Source organism: Desmodus rotundus, chromosome 10, assembly GCF_022682495.2.
Source record: "Desmodus rotundus isolate HL8 chromosome 10, HLdesRot8A.1, whole genome shotgun sequence".
Lineage (NCBI taxonomy): Eukaryota > Metazoa > Chordata > Mammalia > Chiroptera > Phyllostomidae > Desmodus > Desmodus rotundus.
The window spans coordinates 27,631,771-27,650,442 of record NC_071396.1 but is presented as its reverse complement, the minus strand read 5'-3'; the positions used below and the strand labels follow the sequence as shown (position 1 = coordinate 27,650,442).

At 56.1% G+C, this 18,672-nt stretch overlaps 1 protein-coding gene across 4 annotated transcripts in view; it reads right to left on the bottom strand.

Moving 5' to 3' along the window:
- PCSK6 (proprotein convertase subtilisin/kexin type 6) overlaps positions 1–13,658 on the bottom strand; it is a 131,631-nt gene extending 117,973 nt beyond the window's left edge. The window contains exon 1 of one of the 4 annotated variants that reach the window (XM_053912684.2): positions 13,539–13,658. In XM_053912684.2, the coding sequence (XP_053768659.1) occupies positions 13,539–13,610 (72 nt within the window). In that variant the 5' untranslated portion in view covers positions 13,611–13,658. Of the gene's footprint in view, positions 1–12,860; positions 13,354–13,538 lie in introns of those variants that run through there. The other 3 variants (XM_053912685.2, XM_053912682.2, XM_053912683.2) reach the window with 3 other exon arrangements.
- Positions 13,659–18,672: the final 5,014 nt, after the last annotated feature.

The following is an 18,672-nucleotide window of genomic DNA, read 5'->3' as shown; positions in this document are numbered from 1 at the left end:
AAATGAGGTGACAAAGAAACGTGGCCCAAATGAAAGAACAGATCAAAACTCCAGAAAAAGAGCTAAACAATATGGAGACAAGCAATCTATCAGGTGCAGAGTTCGAAACACTGGTCACAAGGATGCTCAAGGAACCTAGTGAGGACCCCAGCAGCATAAAAAAGACCCAGTCGGAAACGAAGGACACACTGACTGAAATAAGGAACAATCTGCAGGGAAACCACAGTAGAGCGGATGAAGCCAAGAATCAAATCAATGATTTGGAACATAAGGAAACAAAAAGCAACCAAGCAGAACAATAAGAAGAAAAGAGAATCCAAAAAAATGAGGGTAGTGTTAGCAGCTTCTGGGACAACTTGAACAGGTCCAACATTTGCTTCACAGGGGTGCCGGGAGGGGAAGAGAGAGAGCAAGAAATTGGAAATCTATTTGAAAAAATAATGATAAAAATCTTCCCTAATTTGGTGAAGGAAATAGACATTCGAGTCCAGGAAGCACAGAGAGCCCCAAACAAGATGGACGCAAAGGGGCCCACTCCAAGACACATTGTAATTAAAATGCCAAAGGTCAAAGATAAAGAGATGGGAGGGCGGTGTGGGAGAATGGGTGAGAGGTGAGGGGATTAAGAAGTACAAATAGGTAGTTATGGAATAGCCACGGGGACGTAAAGTACAGCATAGGAAACGGAGTAGCCAAAGAATTTACATGCATGACCCATGGGCATGAACAGTGGTGGGGCTGAGGGAGTGGGGGCTGCTGGGTGGAGGGAGGCTAAGGGGGAAAAATCAGGACACCTGTAATAGCATAGTCAATACAATATAACTTTTCAGAAAAGAAAGAAAAATGGGCAGCCATGGCCAGTGTAGCTTAGAGGGCTGGGTGTCACCCCACAAACCAAAGGGTCGCTGGTTCGATTCCCAGTCAGGGCACATGCCTGGGTTGCGAGCCAGGTCCCCAGTAGGGGGCATAAGAGAGGCAACCACACATTGATGTTTCTCTCCCTCTCTTTCTCCCTCCCTTCCCCTCTCTCTAAGAATAAATAAATTAAATATTTTAAAAACAGAAAGAAAAATGGGCAAAGAAAATAAAGGAGTAATTCAGAGAATTAAAATGACTAATAACTTTAGGAGGAGGCATTTAACTCTCATGTATTAAAAACCAAAATCAGTAAAAATAGCGTGCACTCATTTCTGCCTGTAAAAATGGGCAAATACCACAACAACTGATACTCCCCAGCCAAGATGGGGGAAGGCCACTTCCTGGGGGTGTGTCCATTGGGACTCTGACCTGCAAAGCCCCCTGCCCACACCTAACACATGACGCACATATACGCTTGGTCTCCGCAGCTCCGCAAACCTGGCGCCCAATCATTTTGGCTCAAATCTTGGAACCGACAGACGCTGTGCAACAAAGAGCGACGTAACCTCTCTGTGCCTGCACTTCTGCATCTGCAAAGTGGGGACCGTATGAGCACCTACCCCACGGGCTTCCTAAGAAGACCGACTGAGTGAATACCAGGAGAGCATGCAGAGAAGCACCTGGCACTGACGAAGGGCTAAGTAGGTGTCTGTGGGATTGACGATAATAACTTCCTTGTTTTTGCTATTATGTATCCTGCAGAAATTCTCATACACATGCAGAGAGCCCTGAATGAGGATGATCACGGCTATGTTGTTTATCATACAAAACACGCTGGAGGCAAATCCAATGACCGTTAATAGGTAACGGCGTAACAAAATAGGTCACGTCCATAAAACAGCTTAAAACTACTTTAAAAGAATCAAGTAACGCCATGGCTGGTGTGACTCAGTGGCTTGAGTGCCAGCTTGCGAACCAAAGGGTCATGGGTTTGATTCCCAGTCAGGGCACGTGCCTGGGTTGCGGGCCAGATCCCCAGTAGGGGGCGCTCGAGAGGCAGCCACACGTTGATGTTTCTCTCTCTCTCTTTCTCCCTCCTTCCCCCTTTCTCTAAAAATAAATAAATAAAATCTTTAAAAATATATAGGTGAGAAGTAGGTATTCCAGTAGGTACTGCTAGGCTAAGAAAAGCTAGGGCAAGATCTCCAATAAAACCAACGAAGTCTACATGTACAGGTGCACACACATTTCTGAACCAAGACACACGCTCACTCTGGGCCCTGGGGGAAGACGTAAATTGGGGAAAGGGTGAGGGGACAAAGGAGGTTTGGATTTTCCCCCTCTTCTATATCTGCACTGTGTGACTTCTCCACAATGAAACAATATTTATATAAAACGTATGGTTTTATAAAACAAGAAAAACACTCCATAAAATCCTTATGAGTTGAACGGAACAAATGTTACCGGGACCTGGGTTGTAGGCCGGGTCCCCAGCAGGGGGCGTGAGAGAGGCAACCACACAGTGATGGTCAGCCCTCTCTCCCCCTCTCTTTCTCCCTCCCTTTCCCTCTGTCTAAAAATAAATAAATAAAGTGTTTAAAAATTTGTTTAAAGAATTAACAATGACTAGCTTTGGATGATAAGCGTGTACATGATTGTTACCATTCACTTTGTTCTTTTCCACATTTTCTAAATTACCTACATACATGTATTCCGTTTGCATCATACCAAGAAAAATTAGGTAATGACACAATTTTATAACTAGGCGGCGCCACCCTTAGGCCCCCTTGTGTCCTTATTCGGCCCCTCGTCTCCATTTGAGGGTGTGGCTTCCTTGGGTGTTTGGTGGGGTGGTGTTCCGTTCTCCTCGGGGCAAGGGAAACGCGCAGGCTCTGGTAGATTGGGTGGAGGTGGGCATCCAGGGAAAGCTGCCTGCCCATGGGACTCATAGACTCCAAAGTCAAGAATGCTGCTGGCATCCTGGCCGGGTAGCTCAGTTAGTTAGATCATCATCCTGATACACCAAGGTTGCGGGTTCGATCCCCGGTCAGGGCACATATGAGAATCAACCAATGAGTGCATCAGTAAGCAGAGAAACAAATGGGTGTCTCCTTGTGCGCACTATAAGAGGCCGGCCCCCAAGAGCCCTACAGGACAGCTGTCCTCTCGGGCCATCCTTTCCGTCTGTACCTCCCCTCTGCCCGTGCCAAGACTCTCTGCCTTACCAAGCCCCTCTCCAGGTCCACAGCCAGCTCAGCTGCCATCTCCCCTCTGCAGTCTTTCTAACGTGGCCGGGGGCAGGGACACGGGCACGGCCTGTGAGTCAGGCCTGAATCAAAGTCGTCCGCGCCTGGGTGGAAAGTCTTGCTCTGCCTTGTGCTAAGTTGTACTAAGTTGGTGAGTCTATTGGTGCCTCAGTTTGCTCATCTGTGGAATGGGAGGGATGACCACAGCCGGCTTGGGTGAAGAGGAAAGACAATGGAGGAGCCAGCGAGTGGAGGTGGGGGCACTGGAACCCAGTGACCCCCTCAAATGAAACAAAGTGCATTGGGGAGCGGGGAGCTGGGCTGGGCAACGAGAAGCCATGCTGGGGACGAGGGTCCAAGGAAACAAAAATGAACCGAGAATCTGACCACATGATGCCGTGGCCTGGCTCTGGAGCTTTCGGGGTGCCGTGCTCATCCCTGAAGGGCAGCAGACAGATCAGGAAACAGCAGCACATTCGCTGATTGAAGAAGAGCAGGTTTGCCGGGTGGACCACATGGAGGATGGGCACCCAGGTTAAAACAACAGCAACCAAGATCAGGTGCAAGAGAAAGCAGCAGCAGCTGGGAAGTTTCCAGAGTGGCAAAGGGCTGCAGTGGCTGGAGCATGCAGCAACAGCGAGGGCTCGTGCCCGGGGGATGGCGAGGAGCCGCTGGCTCCCTGGGCTTTGCTGTGCGGGAGCCTCTGCCCATCTTAAAGCAGAGCAGGCCAGAGTGAGGTTTAGGGTTCACCTGGTAATGTGGGAAACAGCCTGGAAGTGAGGAAGGACAGCAGCGGGCAGTGCCAGGGGGAGCGGGGGGGGGGTGGGTGGTGAGGAGCAGGCTGGGCCGCAGGGGAGAGACCAGGAGGCAGAGTGAACGGGATGCGAGGGGAGGAAGAAAATCTAGGTGAGGCCCGGGCTCCGGCTGGGAGGATGAGGGATCAGCAAGGCCCACAGAGGGATGGCTTTGCCTTCTCAGAGACAGGGGGACCTACAGTCCCTCATCTGAGGAGAGGGCAGCTCTGCCCGCCTCCTCAGCAGCCTTCCCCTTCCCTGGATGCCCACCTGGGGGTGTCTGACAAAGACCCCCGGGGTGGACTGGGGCCCTTTGTGGGCAAGAAGGAGGTTCTGGTTGAATGAACCCAAGCGATCATCTCTGAGAGTCGTCAGTGTGAAGTTTCGACACAAAAGGGATAAAGTCTGGGAGTCAAGTTCTCTTTCAAAAACCCGACCGCGACATTGGACACGGGTTTCTCCAGCCCCGTGGCGAATGCCGTCTGGCTCATCATCACTCAGAGCTCTGGGAGCCTGGCCCAGCTGGGCCGTTTCTTCCCATTGAAAAGAGGGGCCCACTCAACAAGGACTCCTCCGTGAGTGAGTGGCTGATGTCGGGATTCGAGAGGCCGCCAGGAGGGTCAGGAAGCTGAAGGTGATGGCCCCTTTCTGGTCCCGAAGCTGCATGGCAGGCGGGGCGGAGATGTCTGTCGGGCATGCGGAGCTCAGCTGCTTTGCACCCAAGCGACCAAGCAGCAGACAATGCAACTGTTTCTTCCTCGAGTGGTCTTGACACTGAGGGCATTGATGGGCTGGTTACCATGGGAACCCGACCTGCCAATCCCATCCCTTGGAGCCCTCCTGACATCTGATGGCTGTTCACCCCCCCATCTTCCCAGCGCTGGACAGAGGGCCGTGCCCAGCGCCAGGTCTTCCAAACCCTCCGAGAGTTCCCCACGCACAGGCACAAGCCCAGGAGGGGCCCGGAGCCTCTGAATGCGACTCCAAAAAGCAAGGGAGTCGGATATAAAAGTGTGACGTGGAGCGGCGGGAGCCCGACCTGGCTGGCCTCGCTCACTCACAGAGACCGGTCTCCTCCCCTGCACGAGGAGGCTCTTGCAGCCCGGCTTCCCATCCCATCCGACTCATGTCTCAGGCCCCTCGCTGAATCAATGAGCACGTGTCCACCGGCCCCAGGCTGCTGTGGCGTGACTTGTCGGCCACCAGAGAAATGGCAGCATGAAAACTGACCACAGAGAGCCGCCGGAGGACCGACTGTGGACTGACTCGCCCAGGAGGCCCGGAGCTCAGCAGCGGAAACAGATGGGCTGTCAGGCAATGGGGTCTTGGGAGCACAGAGGACAGATGCATCCACAGGGCTGGGGGAGGGATGGCCGGGCAGGGTGAGGGGCTGGCCAGGTGGACAGGCAAAGCCATTCTAGGCAGAAAGGGGACAAGTGGGGGAGGCCCCAGCTGGCGGCAGCAGGGGACCTGAGAGCCACCTACAAGGCCACAGGATGGGTGTGGTCACAGAACGGATGGGCAGGCAGGGGGCAGGGACTTCCAGACCTTGAGCTCAGGCACCAGGGACATGACGGGGCCTTTTGCCAGCCATGAAGAGGAGTAAGTCTGCCGCAAAGGATGACCAGTCCGGTTGCTAAAGTGCAGAGCTTGAGCTGCTGAGTGCGGCCCCCTGGGACTACCGGAAGGGTCGGAGTGTTTCCCCCTCCCCCTTCTCTGACATGGAGAGAGGTGAGCAGACAAAAGGCCTTCTCGCCTGATGGCCGGCCCATGGCTGAGAAGCAGAGACGAGGTCCACCTGCCAAAGGGAACGAAGGCGGAAGGCCAGCGGCAGGGTGTGGGCTCGGCCCTGGCCTGTCAGTCACAGTTCGCGACCTGAAGCAAGTCGCCTTGTGATTCAACAAGCCTGGTGACCCCTGCTTGCAGGATCGGCACGAGGCCACATCAGTGAGACCACCAACGTGGGAAACACCTGCCAGGTACAGGCACACGAGAGGATTGTTGTCAGTGCCAAGGCCAAGCACGACCCAGAAACTCCCCACGTGCAGGGGGCAGAGAGAAGCAGGGGGAGGGGTGCACCCGCAACTGGCCTGGGATGTGGAAGATCAGAGCAACGACCTTTCGGAGGCAAGGTCTGAGCAGAGGCCTGGGGTGACCCCCAGTGGGTAAAGAGCCCTCTGTGGCTCTCTTGCTGCCCAAAGTCCAAGGCCAGGCAGGAGGCTTCCGGCAGGGTCTTCAGCCCACCAGCTCTGTGTTTCTGACTTGCACCCTTGGTTCCTGCCTGGAGAAGCTCCGTCCTTTTTCGGGGACCAGTCAGTGCAGCCGTCCCTGCGTGCCCGATGCTAAGACTGCCCTCGGGTACCTTCCCGGCCCCACTAGCTCTGGTCACCTCTCTCCACCGCACCTCCAACCACGTACAAGGGCAGTCCACTCAAAAAAAAAAAAAAAAAAAACCCTGTCCATTTAAATCTGACCCTCTGATTGAAGATGTCAAATGAGAGGGTGCCCTAGCCGGGTGGCTCAGTCAGTTGAAGCATTGTCCCATACACCAAAAGGTTGAAGGTTCGATCCCCAGGCAGGGCACATGGCTGTGTTGCATGTTTGACCCCAGGTCAGGGCGCATACAGGAGGCAACGGATCGATGTTTCTCACATCAATGTTTTTTCCTCTCCCTGTCTCTTTCTCCCTTCCTCTCTTTCTAAAATCAATAAACACATCCCTGGGGAAGAATACAAAATAAGAGGATGATACTGTATCATAGAGCATCACAATTCTACTCCTATCTGCACACCCCCACCCCAGCACACCCCCTCGACCCCTCTCCTTGTAGGCCAGCCACCGCTCCTGGCTCCCAGCAGAAAAGCAAGACGGCCTGTGACCGGAAGTCAGCCTCGGAGAACTAGGTCACAGGTGACTGCTATTCTGGGCTTCCCCTTGTCCCTCCCAAACCTCCAGCACTCCAGTTAGAAAAAGTCATGGTCCCTTATTTTAACACCTGGCTGAGCGTCCGCCTGGAGATGCAATTTTGTTCACGCTGACTAGGGAATCAGGCAGGCCCACCTGAAATTCTGGGCCAGGTACGTCATGCTCGGCAGCTATTTTAAGGAGAACTATTTCAGGAAAGTTGAAAATCATGTAAGGCTCTTATCTCTTTTAGGCCCCTGGCCCTCAGCCTGCCCTTTTATGCTGAGACTTACAAATTAGCACAATACCCCAGGCGAAGCAAAAACAGGAAGGGACGACGCGGGACCTGCGAGCCACCCTTAGATAAACATCACCCTAGCTGGTGTGGCTCAGTGGATTGAGCACTGACCTGCAAACCAAAGGGTCGCCAGTTCGATTCCCAGTCAGGGCACATGCCTGGGTTGCAGGCCAGGTCTCCAGTAGGGAGTGCTCGAGAGGCAACCACACAGTGATGTTTCTCTCCCTCTCTTTCTCCCTCCCTTCCCCTCTCTCTAAAAATACAAAAAAGATAAACACCCCTTCCAAAAAGCAGCAGCCACCCGAGCTGTTGCGAGTTGGTTTGTGAGACAGGCTTGTTGGCTGGTACCCTTTCCACACGACAAGCTGTGTTTTCTGAGCACCGTCTGTGTCACCGGTGACAATGCGAGTAGGTGACAGTGAGGACCATGGCCCACTCCAGGGAGAGGCTGGTGGCTGGGAGCTGTGGTTCCTGGGCTCTGGGGCCCACTCTGTCCAAGGAGCCCCTCCATCTGCAGCTCCTTCCTGAACAAGCAGACTCCTTTAACATTTCGTGTGTACCTGTGTGTGCAGGTGTGTGTATATGTGTTGTACACGCATGCATGTATATACCTGTATACGCCGCCATAGGAAATACATTCCTTTTTTTTTTTAATCCTCACCCAAGAACATGCTTTAGAGACGAAGGAAGAGAGGGAGAGAGAGGCAGAAACATCAACATGCGAGAGAATCATTGATCAGTTGCCTCCTATACGCGCCCCAAACCGGGTACCGAACCCATAACCTAGGCAGGTCAGGTCCTGTGACTGGGAATCGAACCTGCGACCTTCTGCTTTGTGGGACGATGCTCCAACCAACTGAGCCACACCAGCCAGAACCATATGTAATATATTCTGATACAAAGAAAGTAAAGTGACAAATGCTTAAACACTATTTTGTATAGTTTATGTATATATATGTACACACACACGTATATATGTGTATATATTTTATGAACACTGCAGATAAAGTTTGACATTCCTCTCTCTACTTTCTGTCCCCTCCCTCCCTCCGCACAGGCCACCACTAGCTAGGATTCGGTGCAAATTCTTCCCATGTGTGCAGGCGTTCATAAATATTACAGACGTGCTTAGCGTGTCTTCAAAAGCTCACATGTACACGAGCATGTTGTTCACCTGCACCTGCCCTTTTTCACTCAGCCTGCTTTTTGAGCTATATCTCTGCCGATCCCTATCTGCTGAATTCCTTTCTAATGACAGTGCGCTGTTCCACGGCGTGATTTCTTTTTCCACCTTTCTACTGATGGGTATTCAGATTGGGTCTCCCTGCATTTAGAACATGCCTGGGGACATTCCTAGGCAAGTCTCCTCGGGCACACATGCAAGAATTTCTCTCCTAGGTGTGAACTCGCTGATACAATTCGACCTCGTGCCAAGTCCCTCGCCAGCAGCATCAGAACCTTCCCACTGCCCCGCATCTCTGCCAACACTCGACACCAGCCCTGCTCCATGCTGGCCAATCTGATAGTGTGTGAAATAGCATTATGATTATTGCCTTAAACTTCGCCCTGACTGGTGTGGCTCAGTGGCTTGAGCACTGGCCTGTGAACCAAAGGGTCGCCGGTTCGATTCCTAGTCAGGGCACATGCCTGGGTTGTGGGCCAGGTCCCCAGTAGGGGGCGCACAAGAGGCAACCACACATGGATGTTTCTCTCCCTCTCTTCCTCTCTCTAAAAATAAATAAATAAAATCTTTTAAAAATGAAATGAAAAAAACTGAATCACCCCAGTAACTCTGACGGAGGCTGGATGCCCTTTCTCGAGTTTACCAGCCACTTGGATTTCTTCTTCACCCAAGTCCCTATGTATGTGCTTCCCACTTTTCTACCCGGGACTTCCTCTTTCCTTATGGGTGAAACGATCTGGACCATTGATACATTTTTTGATGTATAGCTTTTAAAATAATCCACGCACCCATCTGTTCGTGGCGTGTTACACTCTCCCCAGTCTATCCTTGCTTTTTACCCTTGTTTCATCTTTGCAATACAGGCCTTCTCACGTATTGATCTTTGCCTTTTATTTATTCTCTTTGCGTTTTGAGGAATCCTTTCCTTTCCCTGTGCCATAAAGACATTCCTACACTCCAGTCATTTCTAAACGTGTTACATCCTATCTGGAATTTACTGTGCTGTATGTGAGTATAGATCTGATTGCTTTCTCCCTGCGAAGAGTCAGTTCTTTTAGTTCTGTTTATCGACTTGCCCGGCCTTCTGCACCCATTTGTAACTCTTCTGCTCACACACACAAGTTGCTCTGTTTGCCTGGGTTTGGGTCAATTCCGGGATGGACAGGACCATCCCGGGGCCAAGGTCAACCGGTTGTGATGACCACAGCATAATGGGAAGTTCCCCTCACTGACAGAGCGCACCCCCGTCCCTTCCTGTTCCTGGTCCTCGGACTTGTCTCAGGCATTCTGGGACCTCTCTCTCCCGTTCGAAGTTTAGAATTCATCCATGTGGTTTCACAGCCCACACAAAATCCTGTGGCTGCCTCAGTGAGATTACATCGGATTTACAGATGAATGCAGGGGCACCTGTGATAGTCGGTCTGTGAACACAATCTGTCCCTCCAATATTCAGGCCCTCTGTTATCCATACTTCTTTGAATAGTTTCGAATTTTCTCCCTCAAAATCTCACTTTTTAAAAAAGATTTTATTTATTTATTTTTAGAGAGAGGGGAAGGGAGGGAGAAAGAGAGGGAGAGAAACATCAATGTGTGGTTGCCTCTCGTGTGCCCCCTACTGGGGACCTGGCCCACAACCCAGGCATGTGCCCTGACTGGGAATCGAACCTGCGACCCTTTGGTTCGCAGGCTGGCGCTCAATCCACTGAGCCACACCAGCCAGGGCTGTGAAGTTATCATTGATCAAGCAACCTGCTCAACTCTGTTAGCCCTAACACTTAACTTCTATTTGACTACCCATGCAGTTAGTTCTGTCATCCGTCAATAGTGACACCTGACTCTTCCAAAGTTTTATCCTTTTTTTAAAGCCGTGGTGCATTGTGGGGGAGACCTCTAGTACAAGGGCAAATAGAAGAGCAAGAGGAGGCTAGTTTGTCTCATTCCTGACGATGCATATTTTGCAATGGAGAAGACCCAGAGCTTTTATCAGACTTCCCAAGGGACCTGTGATTCCAGCAAGGTGCATAACCACCGGTCTAAATCCCCTTTGTGCCACGTGACATCGACAGGACCAGCTTATCAGGTGAACGAAGGAAGAAAGTAAACCCACCAGGCCCAAACGCACAGGCGTGCTAGGACCCATGACAAAAGCAGGTCTGTGAGTCAGGGCAGGTACCAGGAACACTAATTGCCCATTAAGGGTTTAGAGAAAGTCACACAAAGGAGACCTCAGACCGGAGAAGGCGGCCAGAGACAAGGAGCCGGGTCCACAATGGTCACTGGTGACGCACTCGCTTACTGCGCATGACCTCTGACAAGGGGCGGCCAGCCCTGGCCTCACCTCAGTTTACTCACCCGTAAATCAAAGCTAAGAATGTCTACCTCTTATTTATGAGTCACAAGTTCTCCTGGCTGGAAAGGCAAAGAAGGTTTTTAAAGAGTTCTTATTGAGTAGGTAGAGGCTGCAACGCTCCGGGCCTTTTCCACATTAGAAGCGCACTGGGGGGAGGGGGGGAGAAAAGCTGGTTTGGGAATAAGGAGGAATGGGCCCTCCTTGAGTAATCACTCACAGGCACGCACACGCACAGGCCATGGAGACAGAGCATGTCTCCAACCAGCTAACCCCTCCATTTGCTAATGTCACCACAGTGCCACCTCCAGCACTGTGCCTACCAACCCAAGTGACCCGGCTGCGTGGGGTCCACTGTACAGAGCTGGGGGGCAGGGCCTGAGAGACCCCCACCATGTCCCAGGGGCCTGCGGGGCGGAACCCTCTCTCCCACAGGCAAAATGAGTGGCAGCAGACAGCTCGGGGAGTCTGACAGGGCTTGTTCCAAAGAGCCAGCATTTTTGATTCATTCTTCGGACAGAGATTGGGGGGGCGGGGGGGACTCTCCCTGGGCCTCTGCCGGGGAGCTCCCAGCTCAACTTCAGCTCCCCTCTGCCCGTGCGGTCCCAGGACCCAGAAACCCAGGCGCTTTGTAATTTACCACGCAGTTTAAAAGCCACTTTGAGCTGAAGACAGACCGCTGGACAGAGCAGCCAAGTGTGGCAGCAGCCGGGGCCCCCCACCCGGGGCAAACATGAATGGGAGGGAGCCCCGAGGAACGCCACCTCCAGTCTAGGCCATCCACCAGGGAGATTCAGGAACTACAGACAGACACGAGGCCCATGCTACCCACCCAGAAGCAAACTCTCCGATTGCAGCATGTTCGAAGAGACTTAACTGGCCACAACAGAGAAAAATACACACGGACGACGAGGTGGCGTACTCGCAGACACCCTCTGACTCGTGGTGTAAAGTGCAGTTCAGGTGACAGGAGCTACTCTTCCGGAAGGCTGCCCCCCCAACGTGAGCAGCGCTGGAGAGAGCCATGGGGTGCAGGAGAGATGTCACGCAGATTAGCACCTCACTACACTTTGCTGGCTTCTGTCGCGGACACGATGGAACTAAATTTAACACGAAGCTCTAGGGTTTGAGTTATGAGCTGGCACGTCCCTGTCACTTCCCTTGATCCGGCCGAGTGTGTAGTTTGTAGGAGATTTGTTAACTGCACCGAGAGGTCCCCCCGGGCAGGACCTCACTCTCCACTGTGCCCCTCCACGGGACACAAGTCAGGATCGGCCCTGTCTCCACTACCAGGCCGCAGGGCTGGGGCCGGAAAAAGGGACCTGGCCTGGTGGTTCTTTGGGGTTACGCGGCCTTCATGCCCAGGTCTTGTCCTGTCTTGCTAAGTGACAGCATTAGCGTCAGCTGAGACCTAGGGAGGCTCCCAGCTCACTGGCCCAGTCAGGCCCAGCCTGAGGCTTTGCCACCAGTCAACAAGGCATCAGCCAACAACTTGTTGACTGGTTGTTACACACGGTGGCCGAGAAGATCGGGAAATGACTCGCCTAAGGTCACCCTGCCAGTAGGTGCAGAGCTGCCGCTGAACCGCAGCGGAAGCCGAGAAACAAAACAGGCTGCTCCCGACCCAGGCCTCGCGTAAGGGAGCTGTAAACAAGACCCCGCCTGCGGCCCCCTCCCAGCTGCTGGGTCCCAAGCTGTCCAGAAAGCCTCGCTGATATCGATTCTCCGTCACAGACACCAGGAGGTCCTCCCTTCAGGACCCGGGGACACTGAGGGGGCAGGGGTCCCAGGGAGGCCAGGCCAAGCGCACCCGCGCCTGTCACCCAACGAGCAGCCAGCCTCCCGGGCACGCGCTCTCAGGGCCCAGTGCCCCGCGCCACCCGTCGAAGGCAGAGAGTCGCAGGACCAGGAGAGCTTGTGGGGAAGGTGGGGGGTCACGGAGGGCAGGGCCCGCGGACAGAGCGGGGCGCCCTACACCGCTCCACTCCGGCCCGGCCGGGCAGGTGTCCGCGCCGGGTCTCCCCGCTCAATGAGCTGCCCGCGGCGCGCCGGGCCTGCGTGGGCATCCGCACGGGCTACCTGGTCGTCCCCGCCCAGCGTCCCGCGCGCCGCGCTCCCGGGTGACTCCCCACACGGTGCCCCGGCCACCCCCACCGCGCGGGCCGAGCGCCCGGGACCCCTGCCCAGGTGGCCGGGAAAGTTTTGGGCGCGCGGGGCCGGTCGCACTCACCTGGCCCAAGTTGAGATAGCCGTGCGCCGCGGCCACGCGGTCCGCCTCAGCCGGGCCGCCCAGCACTTGCACTGCCCAGTGGTTGGTGTAGACGGGGCGCGGCGGCGGCGCGGGGCAGGCAGCGGGCAATGCGAGCAGCAACAGCAGCCAGCGCCAGGGGCGCGGCGCCGGCGGCCGGAGCGCGAACCGCCGGGGGGCCCCCGCGTCCTCGGCGGCGGCGGCGGCGGCCCGGGGCGGCGGCCGGGGCCCGGGCGCAGGCGGCGCGCGCGGAGGCATGGCAGCGGCAGGCTCGCGCGGCGCCGGAGCGGCGAGTGCGCCGGGGGGTGGGGTGCCGCCTTTTAAAGCCGCTCCGCGCCGGGGAAGCGCCGCCGCAGCGGGCGGGAGCGAGGGAGGAGGAGGTGGCCGCGGCGCGCTCCCGCCCGCGCGGCCCGGTGGCGCCCCTGGGCCCGCGCTCGTGCCGCCCGCACCCGGGCCCGCCGCAAGCCCGGATACCCGAAACGCCCCCCACCGGGAACTTCTCGCAGACTTTTGGGGCTCTCGGGACACAGGCACAGACACAGGGCGCCCCGAGCGGCGGCCTCGGCCCCGCGTGATCTACGGGGGAGCCTGGAGGGAGGGCCCTGGGGGCATCCCAGGTGAGTGCTGCGCCAGCCTGGTGGGGAGGCCGCGCCCTCCCACCTGTTGGGCGGCATTCTGGAGGCCTTGTCCACCCGGTCGGGTTTGACCTTCTTCCCCGGTGGCCTCGCTCATCTCAGCGCAACTCAGCGGACTTGCGGAGGGCCTGGGTTCCAGGGGACAGAAACCACACGGAGGGGCGGGGTCAGGACACCGGCCCCCCAAAGGAGACCTGGTGGGGAAGGAGCGTGTTGAGTGCAGCACGGACACCCGACACGTTAGCCGGGTTCAGAGAGGGTCCAGGAGACACCTAGCGGTCCGGCGGGAAGCTCCAGCCCACCCCGGGAGGCGGGAGGCGGGCGGCACAGGTGAATCCCAAGCCCTGTCTCCTCTTCCTCCTCTGTATCTGTGGGATCTTGGACGGCGCAGCTCTCCACGCGCAAACGTGTGTGTGACGCCAGCATCTGCCCCGTAGGGCTGTTTGGAAGGGGACATGAGGTCTCCACATGTCATAAGCTGTCGATAAATGTTTGCATTTATGAGCCCAGGGCCTGCCCCATGGCAGGTATTCTCTAGAGATGAGGAGACACTGGAAAGCACCCACTGCATGCGCTGGGCTGGTCCGTGGGAAAGTAGGGTGAGTAGCTCCCGCGGCTGCTTGCAGATGACTCTCTGCGTCCCGGAGAATGACAGCAATGTTCCCACGCGAACACTTACACCGCGAGAGGCGAGGCTGGCTTCAGGATTTCAGGATTTGGCTCCGTTCCTCCCAAGTCCTGGTCCCATCGGGCCTCCTGTAGAACGTGGAAGGTCGGCCTTTCCCCTGATTCCTGGGGAAGGGGTAATGCAAATAGGCAGAGAAGGCCTGGAGGGCAGGAGGGGGCCGATGTGGGGCTCCATTTCCAGAGTGTTTGGGGTGCTGTGTAGGACTCGCTGGAGCCTGCCAGAGGGCAGTGGGCGATGAGGGGTGGGACAGGCCGGGGAGAGAGCAGGGCCTGGGCAGGTGGCTTTCCCAGGTCCCCTCCAGCCTCCCTCTCAGGAGCCCTGTGATTTCGTAACCCACATGATTCATCTCTCGGCAGGCGTGACTCACCCCTGCGCAGGTGGGAGAGAGGGAGGCGTGGTGGAGGCCCTTGGGGACAAGCCAAATCCTCCTTCACCCAGGCTCCCGCCCAGGGCCTCTCTTGGAACCTGGGGATGGATTTCCCAAACGTTCTGCCCTTTTCTGTACTGGGTTGGACTTCTGCCCCTCCCTTCCCCTGGCCCAGCGGGGTCAGCTCCCTGGGCAGACACTCCACGGCTGTTCCACACTGCAGGCTGCAGGCCTTGTGGGTCCCTCCTTCCGACGGCCTGGACACCCACCTGCCCGCCCGCCCACCTGAGAGAGAGAGGAGGTCCTAACAGGAACCAGGACGCCCTGGAGGAGGGGCACTGGGCTGAGTTGCAGGGGGTGGGGAGGACGCTGGATTAGAGGTCCCGCTCTGTACCAGCACCACATCTGGGCAACTCTTATCACCTCTCTGGCCCGTTGGCTGGACCGTCTCTCTCCGCCCTGTCCCTTCTTCAAGTATGTGGCCGTATTCAAGGTAACGCTCCCCTGCACATCATCTGAGTTATTACGAAGCAGCTTCTGCCTCCCAAGAGGGCATCCCCCCGACAGCAGCGGATTTGACAGGCAGATAAGAGTTTTTCTGTAGTAATTTAGTAGATAAAGGGATTCAGCCCACTGACCTGAGAGAAGACTAAAATGCCTCCGCATTTTTATTGGGAGGGATCTGAATTTATTTTATTAACAGATCTGGTCATTTTGGGCTAAACTTTCCATTTATCACGGAGGTACCCAGGCAATATCTTGGCTTTAATGTTGAAGAAAGACCGGCTTCCCAGAATGAACATCCTACATCAAATCGTCTCCCAGGGGGTTGCCATTGATTTACACCGTGCGACAGGAGTAGCTCAGTCACGGAAGTGCCAGCCTTTTTGTGTTGCGATAGGATCTGTAATAAAACCCGGCTGCTCTTCCTGCAGGGAGGGGCTGGCTACTCACAGGTGCCCTGGCTCTGAGGATGGCCCTTGAGGGGTGGGGTGGGCTGCACCCCTAGGTTGGAGGACCAGAAAGGTGCTGGGAGCTTGCTCACATGTCAGAAGTTGCAGAAAGCATGAATACAGAGACGCGCTATCTATACCAGCGTCTTCCCGAATCAGGATCGGGCCGCGGGGGCCCAGGTTTGCCCAGGACTGCCAGGACCACTGGACAGCAGGGGACGTCACCCAGCCCCATGGGGTGTGTGGACACAGAATCTGATCCAGAAACTGCTTCCATGTAGACACGTTACTGAAAAACCGGGTTTGGGGAAATGCGCTGCATTCAGGGGGCCGGGTGCATCCCTCCCCGGATGTCGGAGGGGCGCCACCTTCAGGGTATGGGAGAAGAGCCCGCGTGAAAGCCCAGCTTCACCCCTGCTCGTGTGCCAGCCACCACAGGCAAGTTGCCCCAGTGTCCTCTGCTGGCAATGGCGGTGATGGGGCTGTCCCCGGGCAGGGGCGCAGGCACGGTGAGGCCGGCAGGAGCTGATGCGTGAGAAGCCCCTTGCCCAGAGCATGGCGCTGAGTAGGTGGTCAACAATGGCAACGACAGTGACCGCGGCTGCCCCTGGACCCTAGGGGGCCCTCCAGTAGGATGGAATGATCGAGGCTGGCCCCCTCTGCCGCCCCCGCCCCCATGGACGGGACATACAAACGTTGAGTCCTCCAGCCACGCTGACTTGCACATTTTTTCACATGTTAACATGCCTGAAATCAGGCGACGTCTCACAGCCGGCATTTGGGGGTCACAAGGGTCTAGACAGAGACTGAGTTCCAGAGACAGTGTGAGATCTCAGCTACTAGCTCCTGAGATCCCTCGGGGCCACCTGGGTAGTGTGGCCCGACTGAGCCCCCGTTTATGGCCCAGAGAATCAGTGCGGGACATTTACCCCTCCTTCCACCTGGGCCAAGGTGGAGACCGGAGTGCTCCCTGCAGCCCATCTGTACGTGGCAGGTTCATCCGTCACTCCTTCCTACACCGACAGCGTGGCCCGTCATTGGTGCGGCTTTATGGGGGGGCCCCATCAGAGCTTAACTCGGGCAGTTTTCCTTTGTCAGTAACACATAAAATACCGATGCATCTTCCAGGGAAGGGCATTTCTCAGACCTGCTGCCATATGGTCTTAATGCCTTCAAGACATATGGCAGCAAAGATGCCCACTAACTTCCCTGAACTGTAGCTGACCTGTTTTCTTGTAGCGTCTATTACCATCCTACGGCAAAGGTACAGAAAGCCCGATGTTTTTCAGGAAAATATGTATGAATCTTGGCAAGGCAAAGGAAGGTTCTTCCGTGGCCCAGTCAGCGTGAATTCTCAAACACCACGTTACGGTCGGAAGCACACACCTGGATGCTGGGGGCAACTTTCAGAGGCCCAGCGTCCCGTGGGACTTACAGGAGGGACATTCCTTAGAGGAGACGGCCCCTCCCACCTGCAGAGGGTCCCCTGCCTGGGGGACTGGAGATGCGGAGACCACACATAGCTCGCGGGGACCTGAGATGAGGGACAGCCTTCCACCCGGTTCCAGGGAAACCTTCACCTGGGCCAGGGGCTTCCACAAACCAGGGGTCTCCACCTCTGTCCCTTTCACCCCCAAGCCCACCCACAGCTGCTCCCTCCGGCATTGGTGGGCCAAGGGCCCTCCCCATGCTGCTCTAGGCCCTGCCTGCCAGGCTGCGTGAGTGTCTACACGTCCTGTCTCCTCAGTGTGGCCTCGGATCCACACGGGCTGACTCCTTTCGACGAGGGGAAGTCCGACCATCTGCGGCGGGGGACGGCGCAGAGCGGCTCCCAGCCCACTCCACTCCCACCCACTCCCGCCCACTCCCTGCCTCTCTGTTTCCTCACAGAGCTGCTACAGATTGGAGCCTCTCCTAGCCAGCAGGGAGGCTTCCCAGGGAGGGAGGGCAGGGAGGAATGTTTCTGGTTTCCTCAGGGGAGGGATTCCCGGGAACCCCCAGCCCATCTCCTCTCCAGCCCCACTGGCCGGAACTGGTCCCAGGCCCGCCCCTCCTCCCCTCCGCCAAGTCATCACTGACCACCGGGGTCACCTGGGTAGGTTTCTATCAGTCCTGGGTTTTCTCCTGGGGAAACAAAGGACTGGGCCCCACCACCCAGGCATGTGCCCTGACCAGGAATTGAACCTGTGACCTTTCAGTTTGCAGTGGGACGCCCAACCCACTGAGCCACACTGGCCCAGGGCATCTCTCCCTTTCTATTGTATCACCTTCACTAGAGTCTGTTGGGCACACAGCAGGCTGCGAATGAATATTTATTGAAAGGAAGGAGGGTAGGAAGAAAAGGCCAGAGGAGGAGGAGGAGGAAGAGGAAAGCACAAATATTCAGAAGGAATACATTCTGGAAATTAAATAACACAGATCTCAAATAAATGAAATAACACAGCCTTAAGCAGCTGTGTCTCGGACCACGCCCCGCCCTGCCCTCCCACCCCAAGGCTGCACTGCCTTTTCCCAAGTCCTGGGCAGGACCTGGGTCTGACTCCTGTGTGAAGACATCACTGCCCAGGATGTCTTTCAGGTTCATTGCCAAAGCTGGCTTCCCCAGGGAGAGGATATTAGGAGCTGGGCCCCCTCCTGGTCACAGCAAATGGAGGGAGGCAGCCAGCGGGGTTGGGGAGCTTGGCGGTCACAAGCTGGAGAGCAGTGGAGCTGGGAAACAGCCCTGTCTCAGAACTGCTTTGGAGACGGAGTGTAGAGATGGGTAATGGGGAAAGTGCTTCTCGGTGGCCAGGCTTGGCTGGGCTGGGGGAGGAGCTGGCTGCTGGGGCTCTGGTTGGGAGGTTCCTGCAGCCGCCCCTGTAATTTCTCTCTTCCCTCAGGGAAAAGGAGGCCAAAAGGCAAGACCACCTCACTCTGTCCCCCTGCCCCTGGGGAAGGGGATCTCCCTGTCCCTCTCCAAAAGGGCTCCTCCCCTGTTGCTCCAGTCCCCAGAGAATCCCTCCCTCCTCTGGGGATTTCCCACAACCCCACCCTCGATCCCCTCCCGGTCCCCAGATCCCTCCCCTCAGCAGAACGTCAACTGGAGCTCACCCACCTCATCTGCTCACTCCACTTTCACTGCCAAGGTCCTGGAAGAGGTCACATCACATCA